General features: G+C 38.7%; 1 protein-coding gene across 1 annotated transcript in view; it reads left to right on the top strand.

The window, feature by feature from the left end:
• The window catches only part of LOC308040251 (bifunctional heparan sulfate N-deacetylase/N-sulfotransferase 4), a gene marked incomplete at its 5' end in the record, with an annotated part of 86,901 nt that overhangs the window by 35,012 nt on the left and 31,725 nt on the right, over window positions 1–20,164 (top strand). Inside the window, 2 exons of the mRNA XM_080344156.1 lie at window positions 8,966–9,151; window positions 10,845–10,973. Of these exons, the coding sequence (XP_080200282.1) occupies window positions 8,966–9,151; window positions 10,845–10,973 (315 nt within the window). The remainder of the gene's footprint in view (window positions 1–8,965; window positions 9,152–10,844; window positions 10,974–20,164) is intronic.

Here is a 20,164-nt window from a genome sequence, read left to right as displayed (position 1 = left end):
CAGTGAAATCTCAGCAGATGTCAGCAGGCCTTCTGAGCTTTAGGAAGGGGTTTACATGCAGGTCATCAGTTTCCTGAAGTCTGGTGCAAACATCCCCATAGGTGAGGGGGAAAGTTGCAGTGAACCCTAAATGTTGTGTGTTGTTTGTGTGAAATCCTGAAGCTAAAGAAGCAAATAAGTGAAGCTACTGGATCTCACTGTGCTCTTTCTTTTAGATGACCTGCTTGAAAATATGCTTTTTACATAGCTAACATGTTGCTAATATTTATAGATAATGATGTTCCATTTTTGTTCATTTGTGTTGTTAACTTACAAGAGCCATCCTGCTAGCATTCGCCAGAGCACTTGTACTCTGAGGTCATGCGGAAACCATTTAGAGTCCTTTCAGGGTAATTCTACTTGATTATTGAGCATGACAAAGAAAACCTGAAGTCTGTAAATGCTCACTTTGGAAAAGACACTGTGTGGTCTTTGACAAGGCATAGAAATGCCAAGCAACCAGAGCCACTCAAAAGAACAGAGTGACACAGTTGGGCTTTCACTGCTGTTCAGGGAACACAAATCTCAGCCCTTCACAGCTCAAAAGGCCAGCCAGCAGCTCCCCCTTCCTCCCATCCCTCACATGAGCCAAGATGCATCAGGAAACCAACAGAGGCAGATGCCTGAACAAGCAGTTGGAAGCAATTTATTCCCTTGTTTACAAAAATATTTTCCTAACAACCTTTAAAGAAAATTCATTTTAAATGGCTTAACTGTTTGTTCTTCTTGCCAGACTTCCTCCCCTCTCATGTCCTGCTTGATAGGGTATTAGTACAGAGGAAATTCTGGATGACTTCTTGTCCTTTCTGCAGCTCTGCTTTACTATCAGCCTTTGTTCCTGGCATGGCCTGTTCATGCTTTTTTTGTAAGGTGACCCAGACAATCAAACATAGCTGAGTTTTTAAATGTAAGAGTATTTTTTTAAAAATAATCTGTATCTAAAAAACATGTGGTCCTTTCATCTTTAAGCCTATAGTGAAATTCTCCTAGTAATTTCAAGAAACATGAAGTCTCTTGTTTCAAACCACATTTAGGAGTGAAATCTGTAGTGTAGCCTGAAAATGTGACTGGTAATAGAATCCGTTTGCAGCTTCAGCTACAGAAAGATAAAACCCACGTCCCTATCATCACTGAAGGGTAGAGACTCCTTAGGGTGCCTATAAATAAGGAGCTGATGTCAGTGAAAGGCTGCTGTTATTACAGTTTTATTTCCTGCTAACATTTGGACAGAGGTTGTACCAACCTCTTAACCTTGAATCTATATGAGCTGTACAATTTACTTATGAGAACATTTCTTTTCAAAAGGCTTCCTGTGAAATCCTCTCTGTGGGAGAAATCTATCTTCCTGATATGACAGCCTTCTTGATAGCTATCAGAGAGGTCCCAGCCATGACTTCAGAGTAGTTTTGTATCCTCCCCTGCTTTCTCATCCTCAGCATCATATCTTATTTGGGAAAGGAACTCCTTGTTCTACAGCTGCACTTCTATGAGGCCTCCAAATTTAAAGCAAACCCCTTTTCATTATTCTTCGACTTCACAGTGTGAATATAAATTTAAACTGGAGACCTAGAACAATGCACAGAAAAACAGCTTGATGTTATACATGTTTTATTTGTGCTCTAATATCTTTATGTAGTGTCATACCCAGGGGAACACAGCTTGATGCTGATGCCATTTTCTCTTGCATTTCCCATTTATTGCCCATATCTGCACACCTCTAGTTTCAGTTGCAAGCAGAGACAACAGTTTGTGTAAGTTTTTGCAAGGAAAAATGCAATAATTATTTAGTAATATGATCATATTTATTCTTCACCTAACGTGGCATTTCTTTGTTCATTTCTTAAGCATGGGTAAGAAGGTAACAGGATGGGAGAGCAAATCTCTATACCTGAAGAGAACAGACAAGGTTGCCTTAAGATTCAATAAAAAGTCAACGAAAACTCTGTTTATTAAGACCTTTTGTCTCCACCTTGTGTTGTCATTTTAGAAGAGAGCTAACACAAACCACACTAACCAGAAACCTGCACTTCAAGAGCCAAACCAAACCCCATCACAGTCAGCAGTTTCTCCATGCAAGAGAGTATCAGGCTTGGGATTGAGATTGTTCACTGGGGCAAAAGATTTCATGAAAGGAATGTCCTTCTCTTGAGTATTGTGCATTAAAGTCAAGCCTAATAATCACAAACCAGCACACCTGAAACAGCATTTCATGGATATTATCACATGGAGCTATAAATGTACATAAGCATAATTTTTATTGGCTCTTGTATTTACACTGTATGCATAATCTTTGGTTTGCAGGAGCTCAAGTACATACACAGTCTGTTGAATACGGGCAAGAAATACGGGTGTTACAGCTGGCAATAAGATAAAAGACCTCATTCTGTTTTACATAGATATATCCATACCTCATAATGATGCTTATAAAATAGGGGCTTACAATTCCAGCCTGCCTCAAACAGCTGTATCACAAAATACATGTAGAAATCAGGTATCTAAACAGTTTTGTAGACATGTAACTAATTGCTAATTAGGTATCTAATCACCTTGATTTCAGTGCAGATATGTATACATCTGCATCCAGGGCTTAGTAAAAACAACAGTCTGTAAAGGATTCCCCTATATGTGAATTGCTTGTGAATCAGGAGACTACCTTCAACAACAGCCCTCCATTTTTTTTTTCTTATTGTGTTTTGTGTCACTGAGATATTTATAATTTCCTCCTGTTTCCTGCTTAGTTGGTGAGAGAAAGAGACTTTCTTACATCTTTCATAAATTTGATCGCCCCCCTGCTCTGGATCAGGCAGAGAGGGTGGGAAGTTTTGCCTAGCAAAATGCTTGTGCACGTGTTCCTGAGAGATGAGTCCCACAGCTGCCACTATCCATAGCCCCATTTCCCAGCCCTCGCTGCCAAATCTCTTCTCAAGTGGTCTCAATATCCTCAGCCTCAGAGGAAGAAGAGCCAAAGATTTTAACTCTGGTAAACTAAGTTGCAGAGTACTCAGAACTTTGCTATCCCAATGTCATCTTATTTACACAAATATGGATGGTATGTTTCAAAGCCTAGCTAAGAAAATGGAAAATTACATTTATGTTGATTATCAGTTGGGGTTTGACTTTTTTTTTTCCCCTCTATCAGAGGATCCCAAAATCCTTTCAAGACACTAACGGATTAAGCCTTGGATTGAACTTTGCAAACTGATAATATCTGAAGTATTATTATCCTTGTTTACAGGCAATGCAATTGATACACAAAGAGGTAAATAAATTGCACAAGCAGAAGTCTCTGAGAGTACTTATTCCAAAAATAAAATGAACCAGTTCTCACTGCCATCCTTTAATCACAAGATATCCTTCCTCTCCCATTTTGTACACCCTCATCTGACAAACCAAGCAGAATATATTTAATCCAAAGCCTGTAGCTCTTTATTTTATACCTTGATTTTCTTTTGCTCAGTGATTATCTTATGTGCTCATTTGCAAAGACGTGCCCAAGGCATGGTAGAGATAGGGCAAAAACTATCATCGACTATAAAAAGGTATCTGTGATCTGATATGAAGAAGTGAGAGAGACATGTACAAAATGAACTAATCAATTCGGAGATACGCATATACAAAACAAACAAATCAATTCAGAGCCTGTCTAGTAATGCTTCTTGGATTCAATCTCCTGTTTCTAAACCAACTACAGATGCACATTAGCACTTCCTCTGGCTAAAATATTTCAGCTGCCCAAACCACAAAGAGACCATGAGCTTTTAATATACCAATTAAATATCAAGAATATGAAAGGTAGAGACCACATAACAAATGAAAAGTATCTACATGTGATGGAAGGAGAGTCTAATTTGTCCCATTATTAATATCTGTAGTAAATGTTGGGAAGGAGAGATGCCCACTAGAGATTGCCTCTAAAAATATTCTGTAAATTATCTGCATATATAGAATGACATTGTCCTGTACAGAAAAGATGAGATTTATTCTGCCTAACTTTAAGGTCCTTCCTAAATAATTCGTCTTCATTAGTGTTTTTCTCCATCTACATAGTGTGCTTTGACAGCAAATCCCTAAGACTGCCTCTACTTTCTCATCTTTAGTTGGTACCATACATATGAAGAGTTTACACTTTTCCTGGTCATGTATAGCGTTCTTGGTGCCAAGCTGCTTTTCTTCATTTCACATCCTTAGAAATCTAGGATTTTAAACCACAACATCTTCTCTGCCTCTTGGTAGCCTGCAATGGTGAGAAGCATGCCTAGAGCAGGAGTCTTGGTATCTGGGAGGTCGCAATGTAACACTGGCAAAAAGCTGTTTTTTCCCATGTCCCTGTCAGTTCTGTATCTGACACCAACACCTGAGAACTCACTTCATTAAGACCCTTGTACTCCCTGCTCAGCTCATGATGCAACTAGACAGCAAGCAAGCACATCACAAAGATGACAAAACAATGGTGCAAGCAGATACAAACATACAGAGCTAGTAAGAGATTTGTTACATTTCATTAAAAAAATACTGGAGTAGAACTAGGAACCAAGTTGGAGGCTGAAATATTCATTCAATAAAAATTATCCAGACTTGTAAACCTTGTGAACAAAAATTATGTGTCCATAAAAGATTAAATACTATACAACATTATTGTGAGTGCTGACAAGAACATAAATTATTTTACTAAATAAGAGAAACTTTACTAAGTATTTTAAATATAGTAATGTATAATATCTCAGAGGAAAGCTCACCCATCTGCAGCAATATTAGAAATATATTACAGTACTAAAAATACATCAGACATGTAAATCTTTTAACTTTAGAAGGTGATACCTCAAAAAGTGTTGCATTTCCTCTATTACCTACTGTTGAACAAAGTCAAAGAATTTAGCAAACTTATCTGAGGTTGTATTAATCTAATAAGTCTTTTATACCAAAGGGAATCCTGCACTTCAACTGACTGTGAAAAGATCAACAGTAGACATAAGCTTCAGTAAATTAAATGGCTGGTTTTTTAATTCTTTATCTGCCAATGGTCAATACTAGATGTTTCTGTGAAAAAAAGATTCACCAGTAATCTTTAGGAACCAGAATGTCCGTTGCATTATAACAGTTTTAGGTTTTGTTTAATTTTATTTCTTACTGCTTTTTAATGAGGACATGTAATATTTGGTGCAATCAAAAACTGGGGGGTTTCTGTTGGATAAGATATAAATACTAAATCTTCTACATGCTTTTATATTCAAATTTCCAACAACTACTCACAGAAAAACTGGAATGCAAGCTTACTTGTCAAGAATATACCTACTTCTGGAAAGCAGTGCTCATTCTGTATTACCTCTGCTTTCCTTAGCAGAGGGTTTTTTGCAGATACAGAATAAGCACATGCTGACCCATGGCAAATACAGCCCATTTCTGTACAAACGGGAAGGTCAAAAGAGGTCAGGAGTTTCAAGCAAATCTTTACTTGCTTGAACAAACCTGGTAAGCAAGAGAGATGGGAAGCCTTGGCAGATTGCTTCAGTTTTCCAGACAAAAGCCCCTGTCCAATGCATGGGTGCTGAGTAAGGTAGCTCTGGGGGTGCACAGACAAACCAGGCTGCATTGGCCAGACTCTGAATTTCCAGGTCCCTCTGCTCTGGTTTGGGTGCATCAGCATGAGCATGAGACAGGGACTTCCTGGGCTCTGCAATGTAAAGCAGCTGCCGCTGGCCAGATGTGCTAGCCAGATGCAGGCACCAGAGGGAGGGTTATTTTGAGCTTGTGTCAGCCCAATCCAGGTACTGCACACTCCAATCCAGGTACTGCACACTCACTGGTGCCTGGAGAACATGAGGTGTGCTCCTGGAGAGCATCTTCTAACTTGGTCTAGCCCTTGAAACAGGGCAGGTTTTGTGCCTCCAGACCACACAAACCAGTGCATGGGAAGTAGGGATGACTTGGGGAATGTTTCTGCCCAAAATGCAGATTGACTGTTTTGATTGACTTCCCTTCATCTCACAGCTTGTAACAGTGATTCTATTTAGCATTGAACTCATCCAGACACTGCTGCTGCTTCAGATTATGCTGTCATTTAAATTAGAACTGAAAATCTCTTAATGGACAAGTAAAATAAGAATACAAGTTTAACCTCTCCAAAATTAATCTGGGCTCTCAGCTTAAGCATGCAAAGGAATGTAGTGCTGTTTTTCTCAGGGCCAAAAAGGTCCAGATGTTTTCCAGACTAGACAAATGCATGCACTAAGTTCTTGAACAAATTTTTAAATTAAAAAAACAAAAAAAAAAAAAAAAATATCAGTTGAAGTCTTGAATGTAAAAACAACCTAATAAAATCTTGTAGGAAATTGTCTCTTAGAATGTATAAGTAAATATGCTCACTAAAGGCCTCTCCTATTTTGCCCAACAGCTTGGATTAAGTCCTCTTGGATTCAAATGCATAGTCCTCACTGCCAAAGTAAATTATATAAAAAAATGAGAGAAAAAAGGAAACAGAGCAACAGAAGTCACTAAAAGACAAAACACAATATTTAATTTACCAGAGTAAACTGATCATGGAACTGACCAATGAAAATGTGATTATTTGTTTGCTCTTGTTTCTTCTTGAAGTTATACTGGGTACCTGAGTGACTGACATGTATTTATGTGACAGCTATGTAGTGTGCTTTTTGTATTGAGAACTTATGAAAAGCTCCCTTATTTTACTTGTGAATGGTCAATTACCATTTCACCATTCTGTTGCTATGGCAATACCAGCAGCAAATTGTAAGTAGATAAACAGGATTTTGCATGTATTCATCCAGGTACCTACTTTTGGACATATTCAGTGAAGTGTTCTTTATCTAGCCCAAGACACATTTCCCTTACATTTACTTGTCTGTATACTCCCTAACACTGGTTTGGTGAAGGCTCATAGATTCGAGTTAATACAGCATATTTAACAGTATATTGACAGCATGAGCATCACAGACTACTCAGGCAGAGTAATACATTGCCAGACTTCAGAAATCTTTAGATACAGCTTTTTCCTTTCTACATGTCTATGGCAAAAAAAGTGGAGAAAAGAGTGATTTGACACTTCTCATTATAGAACGATTCTTCATTTCACCCTTAAACTGAGTCATGCCTTTCAGGCAGGTAACAACATTAATAAGCACAAATTACATTTTCCTCTCAGTAAATTATGAAACAATGAGTTTGGGTTTCTCTTTTTCAAGATCAGCTGGTAACTTAAGATCTCTACTAATAAGGAATGGATAATTTTAAGTGGTTGCATTATGTGATGTATGAACAAGTGGTCCCCACAGATTTAAATTAATTTTTGTCAATGAACCAAAAGCCTTTATTTGCACAGTACTTTAAGATACCCAGAAGAACCTGCTGTTCCTGGAATTACAGTAATCAACAGTTCTCAGATAACATGGGCAAGAGGAAGGACAGAAAAAAATCCTCAAGTCACATTTTAGCCATTTCATTTAAAATTGATGTTCAGAGGGAACAGAAAACAGCTGATGTATCCGGGTCACTTCCCCAGCATTATCCCACACTGTGCTATACCAGGAATAAAAGGAATTTGGTAAACATCAGTGTGGGCAGCGATCTACAGTGAGCGACACTGCAGCAGGACACCCTGCAAATCTGGAGATGCCGTGGGACAGTTGAAATGGGCTTTTACTAAACCTGCTGGAAATGAGCCCTGCAGAAGGGAGAGGAGGCAAAACACAGCTTTCCTCTCTGCTGGTAGCTGGTGACCAATGCTAGATGCATTTCTGAATAGTCACTCAGACCAGTGAAGTTAATTACCTCAATTTCACATCTGTTTCTTACACTTCAAATAATTTGCTGTCTTTTAAAAGTGTTCTGGTCTATATCACTGAATGTCAGGGGTTGGAAGTGACCTCAAAAGATGATCTAGTCCAATCTCCCCGTCGGAGCAGGAACACCCAGATGAGGTTACACAGGAAGGTGTCCAGACGGGTTTGAATGTCTGCAGAGAACCTCCCTGGGCAGCCTGTTCCAGTGTTTGTCACCCTCACTGAGAAGAAGTTTCTTCTCATATTTAAATGGAACCTTCTGTGTTCTAGTTTGTACCCACATAGATGTGGTTATCAGGCCTTGTCATCAGATGGGTCCTTCAGGCAGCCCACATTAATTCAGGAGCAGGAGGGATGAGGAGCAGAACCGAGGCAGGAGAGTATCAGGAGCAAAGTGAACAGATCAGCACACGCCTATTTAAGCATCTTCCTTAATTCCTTCTGGTCTGTACATTAACTACTTCATTGTGCCATCAGGAGATATTTTCAAGATAACCTATAGATTCTATCCATAAAAATGCACACATTTCCTCATAGAATCTTAATAGAATCATAGAATAAATATTTATGAAACAAAAAAGCTGTCCATCAAAGTCCAGCTTTTTTGCTACTACCCTAGTACTATGGAAAAATATAAGCAGATTCAGAAGCTATTCGGGATACTTATTTATTTTTAAATCAGGAAGGAATCTTGCTCTTATTCTAGAAATAAGAAACAGAAAAAAATCCTATGTATGTCATTGTAATGTTTTTTCCTTCTGTTTACTGCTGTTTGATAGCTTACTAAATAAGCAGCATCAGCTTACTGGATTATCTTTAAAAAGAGCCAAACAGGTAGGACATATATTAAAATAAATGCAGTATGTAATGAACAAGCAGGCAAATCTATGCCATATAACAGTAACTCAACATAATCCTAGAGGATTATTTATCACTCTGCAGTTATCAAAAAGTAATTTCAGCTTCCCTCCTCTGTCCCCCATTTTAGCTTGTGCCACATACAAATAGATACAAGTCTGTCCAAGGACAACAACTTCTCTGATGCTGCAGTCTGCAGGAAAAATAAGCTTTGAACAATTATATGTTATTTTTCTCTTCCTAAATATATTCCTCCCTCTTCTGTGTCCCAGGAGCATGGCATCCCAACTCACATGGGGTATGCGGTGGCTCCGCACCACTCGGGGGTCTACCCGGTGCACATCCAGCTGTACGAGGCCTGGAAGAAGGTTTGGCACATCCGAGTGACCAGCACAGAAGAATACCCACACCTGAAGCCTGCACGGTACAGACGGGGCTTCATCCACAGTGGCATCATGGTACACTGCATTTCCATGCTTCATAGCAATAGTACTTTAAGCGACTCAAAAGTATGCTATTTTTACCAATGGCTTCAAGTTTCACAGCAGTCATTAAAATTCTCCACAATCAAGGATTTGTAAGGATGCCAAAATAGTGCATTTGTTATGCAGTCAATTAAAAAAAAATAATTTAAAAAAAAAGTCAGGCAACTACAAATATAATCCTCAGAAACTATACATAGTTGTAGTCCAACCATCAACCGAGTTATAAACGCATACTTGGAAATTCATTAAACTGCGTAAGACCTGTGTTTCAAGATCTGGTTCATCTTAATGCATGAAAAGATTAGAAATCCACCACCTGGGAAGGTGAACAGGTATAAGTAATCTCCTCTAGCAAATATGACACTTCTCTCAGGCCAAGGTTTCCTTCTGAGCTTCGTCCCAGACCCAGGGACGGGACATGTGCCCAACTCTTAGAAGATCACGTGTTTGCATGAGAAGGATGCTCACATACACATTTCAACTGTATGAAGGGCAGGAAAATGTACAAAATAATTTGATCTGTCTTACTGGCCAGTTACAACCCTATAGGTATGTGGAACACAATTGCAAAAATTGAACATACCCAACTTAAGTTAGAAATATTTCAAGGACAAGTCCAAGGATGCTTTAAAGTCCCAGCTGACTTTAATATTTCATATGCATATAAAGTCAAAATTGTGATCCCCTAAACAAGACAAAAGAAACATCTTAATCAAAACAAGATACTTCCCAGAGCCCAATTACTATTGGAATAGACTCAAATTCAGCAGTGTATTTACACATATATTAGAGTGCTTTGCTGAATGTAGGTCTTATTTGTTGTTTTAACTGAGTAGAAAAGCAAAACCACTGACTGGAGGGAAACAAAAGTCCTCCCTCAAGTGAATTATGTATCTGCATATATCAGGCAGTATCCATAAGCCCTGACAGTTGTTTTTACTTGCTGTACCAGAGCACTTTGATAGTAGTTGGCTAATAATGTAACTAAAACATCTAGTTCTCCAAGATGAGTTTGTTTTCCCACATCTGCTAGCTCACTTTTCTGGCACACAGTCTCTTGATTTATGATGGGAAGGAGAATTGACCTTGGGCCAGTTTCATGCAAATATCCCACCAGTCCTGTGCACATCTCTCAAACAGGAATGAAGGGTTCAGTATGGTTTTCAGGACTGAGGAAATTATGAAACAACAGGTCTTTCGTAGACTACAGCCTTGAATACAAATTTGGTTCAATGTCTCAAGAACAGTAAGATTAATTGCCTGAGATAGCGACGATGGCCAGGAAGCACTATTTATCTGTTAATAAACTAACCTTGCTAAGGGAAGAGAGTTTTGACTTTTTGTTTTCTTCCCCTTCCACATGCCAGGAAACAAACACTTAATTATGGCTGTATGATCTGAATAAAAGTCTGCATGAAAGCTCAGGGCTTTTGTGTTGCAGCTTTTCAGCTGGCATCTGGAAATCTCCGCATCTGCAGGATAGTGTTTGCTTACCATGAGCACACAGAGGGCACAAAGGAGCCCATAAATAAACACACCATAGCACAGAGGCAGGAAGGGTTGCACTTTTGTGTCTTTGAGTTGCTGGAGGGATTAGGGTGGATGTACAAGGGTAAGTTTGCAGAAATAAGTTAATGTCACAACAGCACTGTTATTTTGTTCTCAGGTGCTCCCTCGACAGACCTGTGGCCTTTTCACTCATACTATTTTTTATAAGGAGTATCCTGGGGGTCCTCAGGAACTGGACAAAAGTATCCAAGGAGGTGAACTCTTCCTCACCATTCTCCTGAATCCCGTAGGTACCTTCTTTTGCTATTTTCGGACAATCTGAATAAAGGGGAGGTGGGCGGGAAGAAGATCAGTTTTCTTTCATCTTGTTTGGGAAATAAAAATCAAGACCGCTTGCTCAGAGGTAACAAGAAGTTTAAGAGGAAAGATGCAAAATGTCTTCTCTTAATTTCCAACTATGGACTGTATGCAACAAGTTACTGGAAAATGTGTTCATTTCAGCTTCAAACTGTTTCCCAACCTGAAGCTGAGTTCCCATGAGGGGAGCGCTGTGTAGCCTTATTCCACCTTTCTTTTTTGCCATAAGCTTGGCTCCCTAGGCATTCCTGATGTAGTTCGATAGAAACCCCAGGGCTCAGGGCTGATATTATCCCACCACTGGCTCTTAAACAAAATAGATTTTGTGCAGCTAAAGAGTACCCAAGCAGTACACAGCCTTCTAATGCCCATATATCACTTAATAGTTACAGGGAAAGAAAAAAAGAAAAAGAAAATAAAGAGAACAAAATAAATAAATAAAAAGAGATTAAACTGGCTAAACATTCCTAGTATGTTGAGGCAAGTATATATAGGTAAGAAAGGTGGTACTTGACAAAAAGGACTTGCATAGCAGTATTACCCAAGAACATTCTTGCTTTGCTCAGTGCTGCTTTTATTTTTCTCAGTCAACATTACATAAACTATTAACTATATATATATATATGTGTATGTGTGCACATACACACATACATATGGCTTTATCAAAAGTGCCACAGACTTTAAGGTTGATTTGCATTGCTATAATGCAATTTTGTCTCTCAACTAATAAAGCAGTCCAAACTGTGCTGTGCTAACAGACACATGCACACACACATATGACAACACAATGTATATATGTGATTGTGCTTACCAAGGAGAAAAGCTACATAACTGCAAACACTATATTTTGAAGTCGTAGTTCTCTTGCCTGTGAACAACAGTCTGGTGCCATGTAAGACAGCAGTCTAGAGGTAGAAAGAGGAAGAACAAAGGGAAAAAAATAGATATATGTATTTGCCATTGTCCATCCTTCTTCCCATTTCACCCATACAAGTTATACTACTCACAAGATAAATGTACTGTGTCTTGCCAGGTGGCCTAATTTTTGTAGGTTTTAAACTAGAGTACTCATTGACTTGTCTGTAGAGTTAAAGAAACCTCAGGTGGAGCCAACTCTCAAATCCAGGTCACTTTATTTAGAGACCTAAATATAGACCTAAATATTGTATAATTAGGTGCTTGTAGGTGAAAATTTTGGTATCTGAGTCAAAGAATCAGTGAGCTTAAAGAAACAGGGCATTTCTATTATGATTTTTTCTATATCATACACATGACACCTAATTTGAAAATAAAAAATATCCCTGTTCTTTGTCCTGTCTCTCCATTACCTACAGTTCCCTCAGACTGGCTTTTCTTCTCATAGTTTCCTTAAGTGTAACTTGGCTCATCACTGTCTTTGGATGCTGCTGGAATTTATCCTTAGCTTTATCATACTTCGATCGATAGATTTCTTCAGCTTTAGGCAGTTCAGCAGTCTGTAATAAAGTATGTTCTTACTCCATAAGAGATGCTCAGAATATCCCAAATTCCTCAGTCAATCACCTATTCTGTATCCAAGCTTGTGAGAATGTTAAGACCACCCTGACTTTCCTCTACTACAATTTGCCTTTACCCTGATTTCAGTTTCTTTCTTACTGACAGCAAATAAGCAAGAAGCCACAAGCTCATAGTTGCTCATTAGGAATTTCAGCCTTTGGATTTTTTGAACAACTGTGTCCAAACATTCTTTCCAAAGACAAAGGCTATGGGAGAGGGTCAGCCTTCAGTTAGTCTAAAAATTATTTTAAAGGCTATTATTGAATTCCAAAAGAAACCAAATAGGCCTCTACCACCATTTATTACACTCTCCATAATTCATTAGCCTGGCTCTTCCAGGCAATTGCCAAGCAGGACCAACCTCATAAGTGCTGGAGCATCTTCCTTGTGGGAGCTCTGACATACCAGCGACTTGTGCCAGGCCCACAGGAAGAACCTCCTTCCCTCAATTGCTTCCCCAGAAAAGCGCTAAATCCCTCCCCAGACAAGTCCTGCAGCACAGATGGGAAGTCTTGGTGTCCCGCTGAACGTAACACAACAGATACTTGAGAGCAGTTCTGCTGTCTGCCTTTTACTGGTAATGAGGCTTCAAGAGTGATGCAGCAGAGAAAGGACCTTTCCTAGGAAGACAATACGTAACAGCAAGCAAAGTTTTCCAGCTTTAATCATGCATCTGTGGTGCTCACAACTGAGTTAAAAGACTGTCTTTCAAAAAAAGGGTGCGTGAGGGGAAAGATTTTCTTTGGTTTCCTTCAGTACATGAGCTTGTTTTGATGGAGTTATGCTCCAATAACTGGAGAGAGTAACATATATTATTGGGTGGCATTTGAAAAGAACAGCTTTTCTATACTGTTATTCATGTTTGATTCCCCCCTCCCACTTACTATTTTTTATCTTTACCTCATCAAAACTGATATTTTACTGAGCTAAGTGACACAAGTGAAATAGTGACATGCAGATCCCTAACTCTAAGCATGAATATGTTCCAATATAGGGCTTGTTCAGACAGGAAGAAATATAATTTAATCATGAGTGAGCTGAAGTAAGATATGCCAAAAAACCCCACCATCATTCAGGTCAGGTTGGTACACTACTCTGTGAAATATGCACTGACTGACAGCAGTAAAATCAAAATCTAGCCTTATCTCAGAAGGAATCTGGTGTGACTAGGAAACAAAATCATCTATATTCATATACCCCTTTTTCCTTTAAATAACAAGTTTGAACAGCACACAAATTAAAAAATTGAAAGACCTTTCTTTTATTCAATATAAGAGAGGGTGTAGTGTTTTGATGGTTAATTTGAAACTGTTTGCAGATAAGTATTTCATAATGTAAGGTATCTTCTGAAAAAGATCAATAGAGTGCTTATTCTACTGGCCAACCACAAATTCAGTTGAATGAAAAAAAAAAAATATTTTGAATCTGTTGTGTTCTCCAATCTGGCAGCAGTGCATACTCGAAAGCAATGAAAGACTTTCCATCCTATAGCCTAGAAGCTTTTCACACATCTACATTCATTAATAAGCTTTCTTAGTACTAGGACATCAACCTGTGCAGTTCAGTGGTTTACCAAGAGCAGTACAGTGTAAACCAGCACAAGTTTTCCAAATAGATTATGGAAAAGAGCAACTATCTGGAATGTAAAGGCTTTTTCAAAGCCATAATTTAATATTTTGTTGCTGTTGAGTCGTAACGAATGAGATAGCAAACATAGATCATGGACAGAATCCATATCCATAAAATAAAATCCTAATGAGAATGCATCACCTGCTGTAGCATGCAGGCTGCTTTACACAGTGTTGCAGTTATCCTCCTTCAGGTTTTGCAGAAAAGGAATTACTTGTACCATTGTTGACTGTTGCATTATTGACATTGCTTTTAAGGAGTAAAAGACAATTTTTTTATTAAACAATGGCAAACAATTTTCTGGTGTGGAGATGATCTGCAGGAATACAGTAACTCCTGTTAATTCTACTGACACAAAGTTGCATCAGTTTCCTGCTCAGTGGGGTCTGGTCTCAAGCAGGTTTGTACAATTACCAAATGCATTTGTGCAAGTCATGTGCACACAAAAAGGGGAAAGGAGAGCCCCTCTATATGGGGGTGCACTCTTCTGTAGCATGAAGATAGTATAAAACTACTGTTTGCTGGCAGAAAACACATGCAATTGCATTCTCACAGTGCCGCCAGGCTACCATGACAACTGAAGTTACATACAAGTTATGTGTGTTATTACCATAAAAGATCATATTCCCAAGCCGAGGAATGGCCTGGGGTTAGAAACCTCCTTATGCATCTAGTTAGTTATCTGCCCTGTTCTGCATGATGTCCTTCACTATGGTCACCCTGTCTGAAAAGCACAGGGCAAAAATATAAAAGGAATATCTGTTTTCACAAAGCCTTTTCTACAGCTACAGCAGACGATCATTTTTATTATCGTATGAGGTGTCTTCTTGATCATCAAGTAAGCTACAAGTTAGAAGAGGGTTTCCGAGAGAATTTGTTTGTGGTCATCGCCTGCCCGATTTTTGTGGAGTTTCTTTGCTCCCTTTGCCAGTTTCTACACTTTTTTCTGCAGATGAGCCTAACACAATAGCGGGACAACAGTTCCAAGTTAGGTGTAATTTATAATAACATTTTGGGTTTAGATCCTTGAAAATATAGACTCTCTCCCTATAAAAACAAACTCAATCATAAATAGTTGCTAATGTACTTTTTAAACAAAAAGCCAATCAAACAAACACAGGCTGTGTCATTCAATGACATCTTCTCATAGCAGTTAGGGTAAGGGCTGGAGGCAGCAAAGCACAGTCCCCCTTTTCACAGTCAAATATCTCAGATAACTGACACTTTTTCTAGCATATTTGAGAGCTTCTGTTTGAGGTCTAGTTGCCCTCTGGATGACCCTACCTATGAATAACAGTATCAAGCATGCACTGAAGTATGGTTATACAGATTAACACCAAGCTATAACAAAGAGGTAACAGGACTAAAAATCCTGGAAAGCTGTGACCATACCAGTACTCTCAGATAACATGGTTCCCAAGTTCACTTTGATCTCCCAAACGTTGCACAAGTGTCTGTTTCCTCTTCTGGCTTCTCTTTTGAAGGCCATCCAAATCAAAATCCAAGTCCAATTCTGAAGACTGTTCTCAAAAGCCAGTCTGGAAAAGGGTACACTGGCTTTGGCTCTCTGCAGACGTCTGACACCATTCCCAATAGACTTTCAATCCTCACGTCTTCCCTCTCTTTTACTCTATATCCTTGAGCATGCAAAACTTTACTGGTGTCACACATAAAAACCACCACTCTAAAGCAACAGCATAGTTCTTGCACTGTTTCAGATACTCTGAGCTTAAACAGACGTATAAGATAATTGTTATATTTTTGAACTGTATGTACAAAACCACTATGTGGTGGGAGCAATGTAAGCATGAGCTTGCTCCACGAGTGGGTACAGAGGAGCAGCACACTCCACATCTCATACCCCCACCTACACACAAGCATTGCTGCTGTAGCGCATTTCCTACAACCACCTGAAAATTACCCGAGTTGTTGGAGAACTAAAAACATAAAACTTCTCTCACTCTTTCAGTTCACCTCATTGATGAAACTATTGTGAAACTATTGCTTGTGAGAAGTAGACTAACAACACTAGCTAAAAAGAGCTAAAATAGTTACTGTACAATTTGGGCCCTCTTTCCTTTCACCATCCAGTACAGACTCACCAGCCTCCTTCCTTCATCTTACTAGTCCAACAATTGCCCCTTTACACAGACCATTGCCATAAATAGTAACTAGTTAGGGAGGACAAGAGTACAGCTGAAAACAGTTCAGTTCATGTCCACAGTTGTTTTGAAAAAAAGGCTTCCAGAAGTGAAAAGCCATACTTTACTCTCCAGCAAATAGGATTATTACAGGTTTTCCATACACACTTCAAGACAGTCTTTTTCAGACTCTTTCAAATTTCAGAAATAATTACAGTGCCTTGATTAAAATCGGCACACCACCACCCTTTGCTGTGGATTACAGCTATTTAGCTGTCTAAAACCAGAAAATCAACTCTTTCTGGCCTTCTAGCTTAAGATGTCAGGGACAAAGAAACAGAAACCTGAAAGTCCGTGAACAAGCAGTGTTATAAGCTGCTCTGCAGAGATGCAGAAAGTGGTTAAGCATGAATATAATAGCAGTCCGAGCACAACAGAGCCAAAGCCAACATGAACACCAACTTCCAGGAGGACTATCTGCTTTCCAGCCCCATCGCTACTGACCTAATGCCCCCTCTGCATTGACATCTATACATTAAACAGGTCACTAGTTAGTCACATCTAATTGAAACAGTCTCCAGCAGAGTGAAAAAACAGGTAAAAGATCATGGTTCTCTCCATTGCATGGGCATAGCATGTGGACTATAATCCTACTTTGTTTAGGAAGATACCTACCCTGGATGACATGGAAGACCAGGGTTTCCAGGCACAAAGCAGCGACTCAATTTGTCATTGTGTTTTTAACAGGATTTCAGCAGTGAATATGGGTTGTGAAGTATACCACAGAGAAGTCCATGTTTCCTTAGGCGGTTATGCCATCCCGTTATATTATTTTCTCTTCCCTCCAAACAAGTACAAGTAGGAGCACAACTTAAGGAATCAAGTTTTGACTAGACACTTTTTCAATTAGTTTGATTACTGAAGCACATTTCAAGAATAATGAAACATGGGGAAGCAAATTCACTAAATAGGAAGAATTTATTTATAACTAATTTAGGGTCAGATTGCAAGGCTCTTAATGATAACAGTAAGCAGTAGCCTGCATTGACTGCAACACAATTTCTTCCGTCAGTACATATTCCATGTACTTCTACATGTGAGAATTTCACAAAGCAGCTTCAGCAGGGAACAGGTGGGAAATGGTAATGGTTTTGCATAGGGTAAGGAACCTGCAACTAAATCTTGAAAAGCCAAAGAACCAAATTTCTGCCAGCCTTCCATAACTTTAAAACATGTCACCAGCAAAGGCTCCTGGCTAATTTTCTTTTCTTTCCCCCCTCTTAAGCCTCAACAGGGTTTTGTAAGTCACTTGCTTATCTGCTACTCAGCTTGGAGTCAGCAGTTTCAACAAATGTGTGAGAAATAAATATTAAGCTCATATATAAATGTTTGCACTTCCATAAAGCAATACTACATAGATGGTTAAATTAGGAAATGCCCAGGAGACATTGCATTAGGATAAAGAGTTTACAGAGATATTCTCCTCTCTTTTTTTAATGGCTTCTACCAAATACTCTGTGGCTCAAGAGAGATATTTTCACTTTCAAATTTATGAATCTTGAAGATGAGTCATGTCTGGCAGAGATGATTTAGTAGTATGCAGAGGAGGGATAAATTCCACCAACATGGACAGAAATCAAACTTTCCTTTGAGTTTTAATGAGGGTTACAAGAATCCCAGCCAGACCTTTCCAGGACCCAACCAATGCAGAAGGCTGCTCAAGTCTACAGTTTGTAGTACTTATTCTTTGTATATTCTCTGCACTTCAAAGCAAAGCTCATTAAAGTTAGTGGAAAAAGGGAACAGACAACTCTTTCAAAAGGTATCAACCTAGCTCCTCTCTGAAGGGTTTCATTCATTTGGAGACTTAGAACAATAACGAGAAGCTTCACATGTATTTACAAATAATACATACACATACAGTCTGGGACAGAAAATTAGACATTACAGAGGTCGCTGAAGTTTTTGTTTACCATTTGCTGCAAGAAAAGCAATGAAACATGTAACTGAAATATTTTTTCTCCCAAAGCTAGCTGTTCAATCAGTGTTATTATTACCAATGTTATTTACTCTGTAGTTTGACAACATCAACAATCAATTATTTGCTAAATCCTAATTAGGATGGAATTCCTAAAAGTTGTAGCATCAGCACTTCCATGTCAGTGGTGAAAATAAAGCAGTGAAACCACCACAATCAGTAGAAAGAAGCAAGGGAAAAGGGGGAAGGGAGTGAAAGACATATAGAACATTTATCAAGGAAAAATATAAAAAAAAAAAACGTTTCACAAAGCTGCTTTGGAACTAATCTACTTTTGTTAGTAAAATAAAATTCAGTGTCAGTACATATGTCTGTATTAATTGTAGTTAGATCTTCAAACAAGAAAGTACACTAGTCAGGAAAGCACATTGCTACTCAAGCCATATCTTCAGGAATCTAACACCAAAGAGCTGTTCACCCCTGCCCACCCCTGCACAGACTGGCCATGTTCTTCCCAGAAAGGAAAGCTCTGGTAGCTCATTTCTGGTGCTTCTCTTTTTCCTTGTCTCTCACAAACACTTCAAGCTGGAAGCAAAGACCTCATGAGGGTGTGTGTGGTACAGGGGGAGCCACAGCTGGCATCAGTTGGCCCAAAGCAAAACTCACCACCCAAAAACCAAAGAATGTCAGACTCACTAGGAAATGTCTATTTTAGCCTAGTAGTTTTGGGCAGGATTTTTTGATTGTTTGTTTTAAAGCATCATACAAGAGAAATACCATGTCCTTAAGATAAATGTAATACTACTCAGCTACATAAATATGACAGAAAATTATCTGGCTCTGACCAGAACTATAGCAATGCAATTCCTTGGGAAAAAATATTTAGGTTTTCTGCAGGTGTACAGCATTTCACTGCTTCAACAGGAAAAAAACAAAGCCAACTTAAGACCTTTTAAATTTATTTTTAAACCATTTCGAAAGGCATGATTTCCTTTTCTCTCTTCCTAAACCATGCCAATTCTTTAGTAACTTTTTGCAGTGCTTTGAGGTGCTTTCAAAGAATTTTTTTAAAAACTTTGCTTCACTGGTTTATATAACTATTAAAAAAATTAAGGCAGATTTTATCTGAAAGAGTTCAACATTCCAGTCATTTTCAGTCAGTATTTCTTTTTATTCTGCTTGTCATTTTCTCATTATTTATTTCACATAACTGGCCTCTAGAATAAATTTATCTATTCCCAGGTCACATTTGTAAAATCATCCTTCCCCTCTGTCTACTTCACCAGTGCTGTGCCTCCTTTTTTTTATTTTAAATTACTTCCCATCAAACGTTAACCAACTTCATGTGCACTTATGTCTGTGATGTACTCAGTACAGTGAGAAAACAAGTGACATTAAAATTCACCTGCATTAAGGTACCTTCTTTCTTTTGAAAGCTTTGGTATGAAATCTGTAATGTGCCAGTCACAGCAATATATTTTCTAAGGCACACTCAGCCACATCACCTGCTATCATGAACAAACACAAGGCATGAGGTAGAGCGATTAAATGGGATGAACAGGGCAAATCCCCTGCCGTGCTTCGAAATGTAACCCATGAAAATTTATAACTTACAAAACATTCATAACATACGCTTCCCAAACTGAAATACTTTCAGCAGCGAAAAGCAGGTTTCTTATAAGAAAAGCTAGCAAACCCCATTGGGGTTTAAATGTAAGGAGGATTTTCCTCATCCACATGGCAGGCTCAAAACTAAGTGGGTTCAGTCCATGTTCTCTGACCACTGCCCTTCAGCAGTCTCCTGAGAAATGCTCTGACATATTTAAAGCATGCTCT

Source organism: Nesoenas mayeri, assembly GCF_963082525.1.
Source record: "Nesoenas mayeri genome assembly, chromosome: 4".
Classification (NCBI taxonomy): Eukaryota; Metazoa; Chordata; class Aves; order Columbiformes; family Columbidae; genus Nesoenas; species Nesoenas mayeri.
The sequence above is the reverse complement of the archived record's forward strand: the minus strand, read 5'-3'. Positions and strand labels throughout refer to the sequence as shown.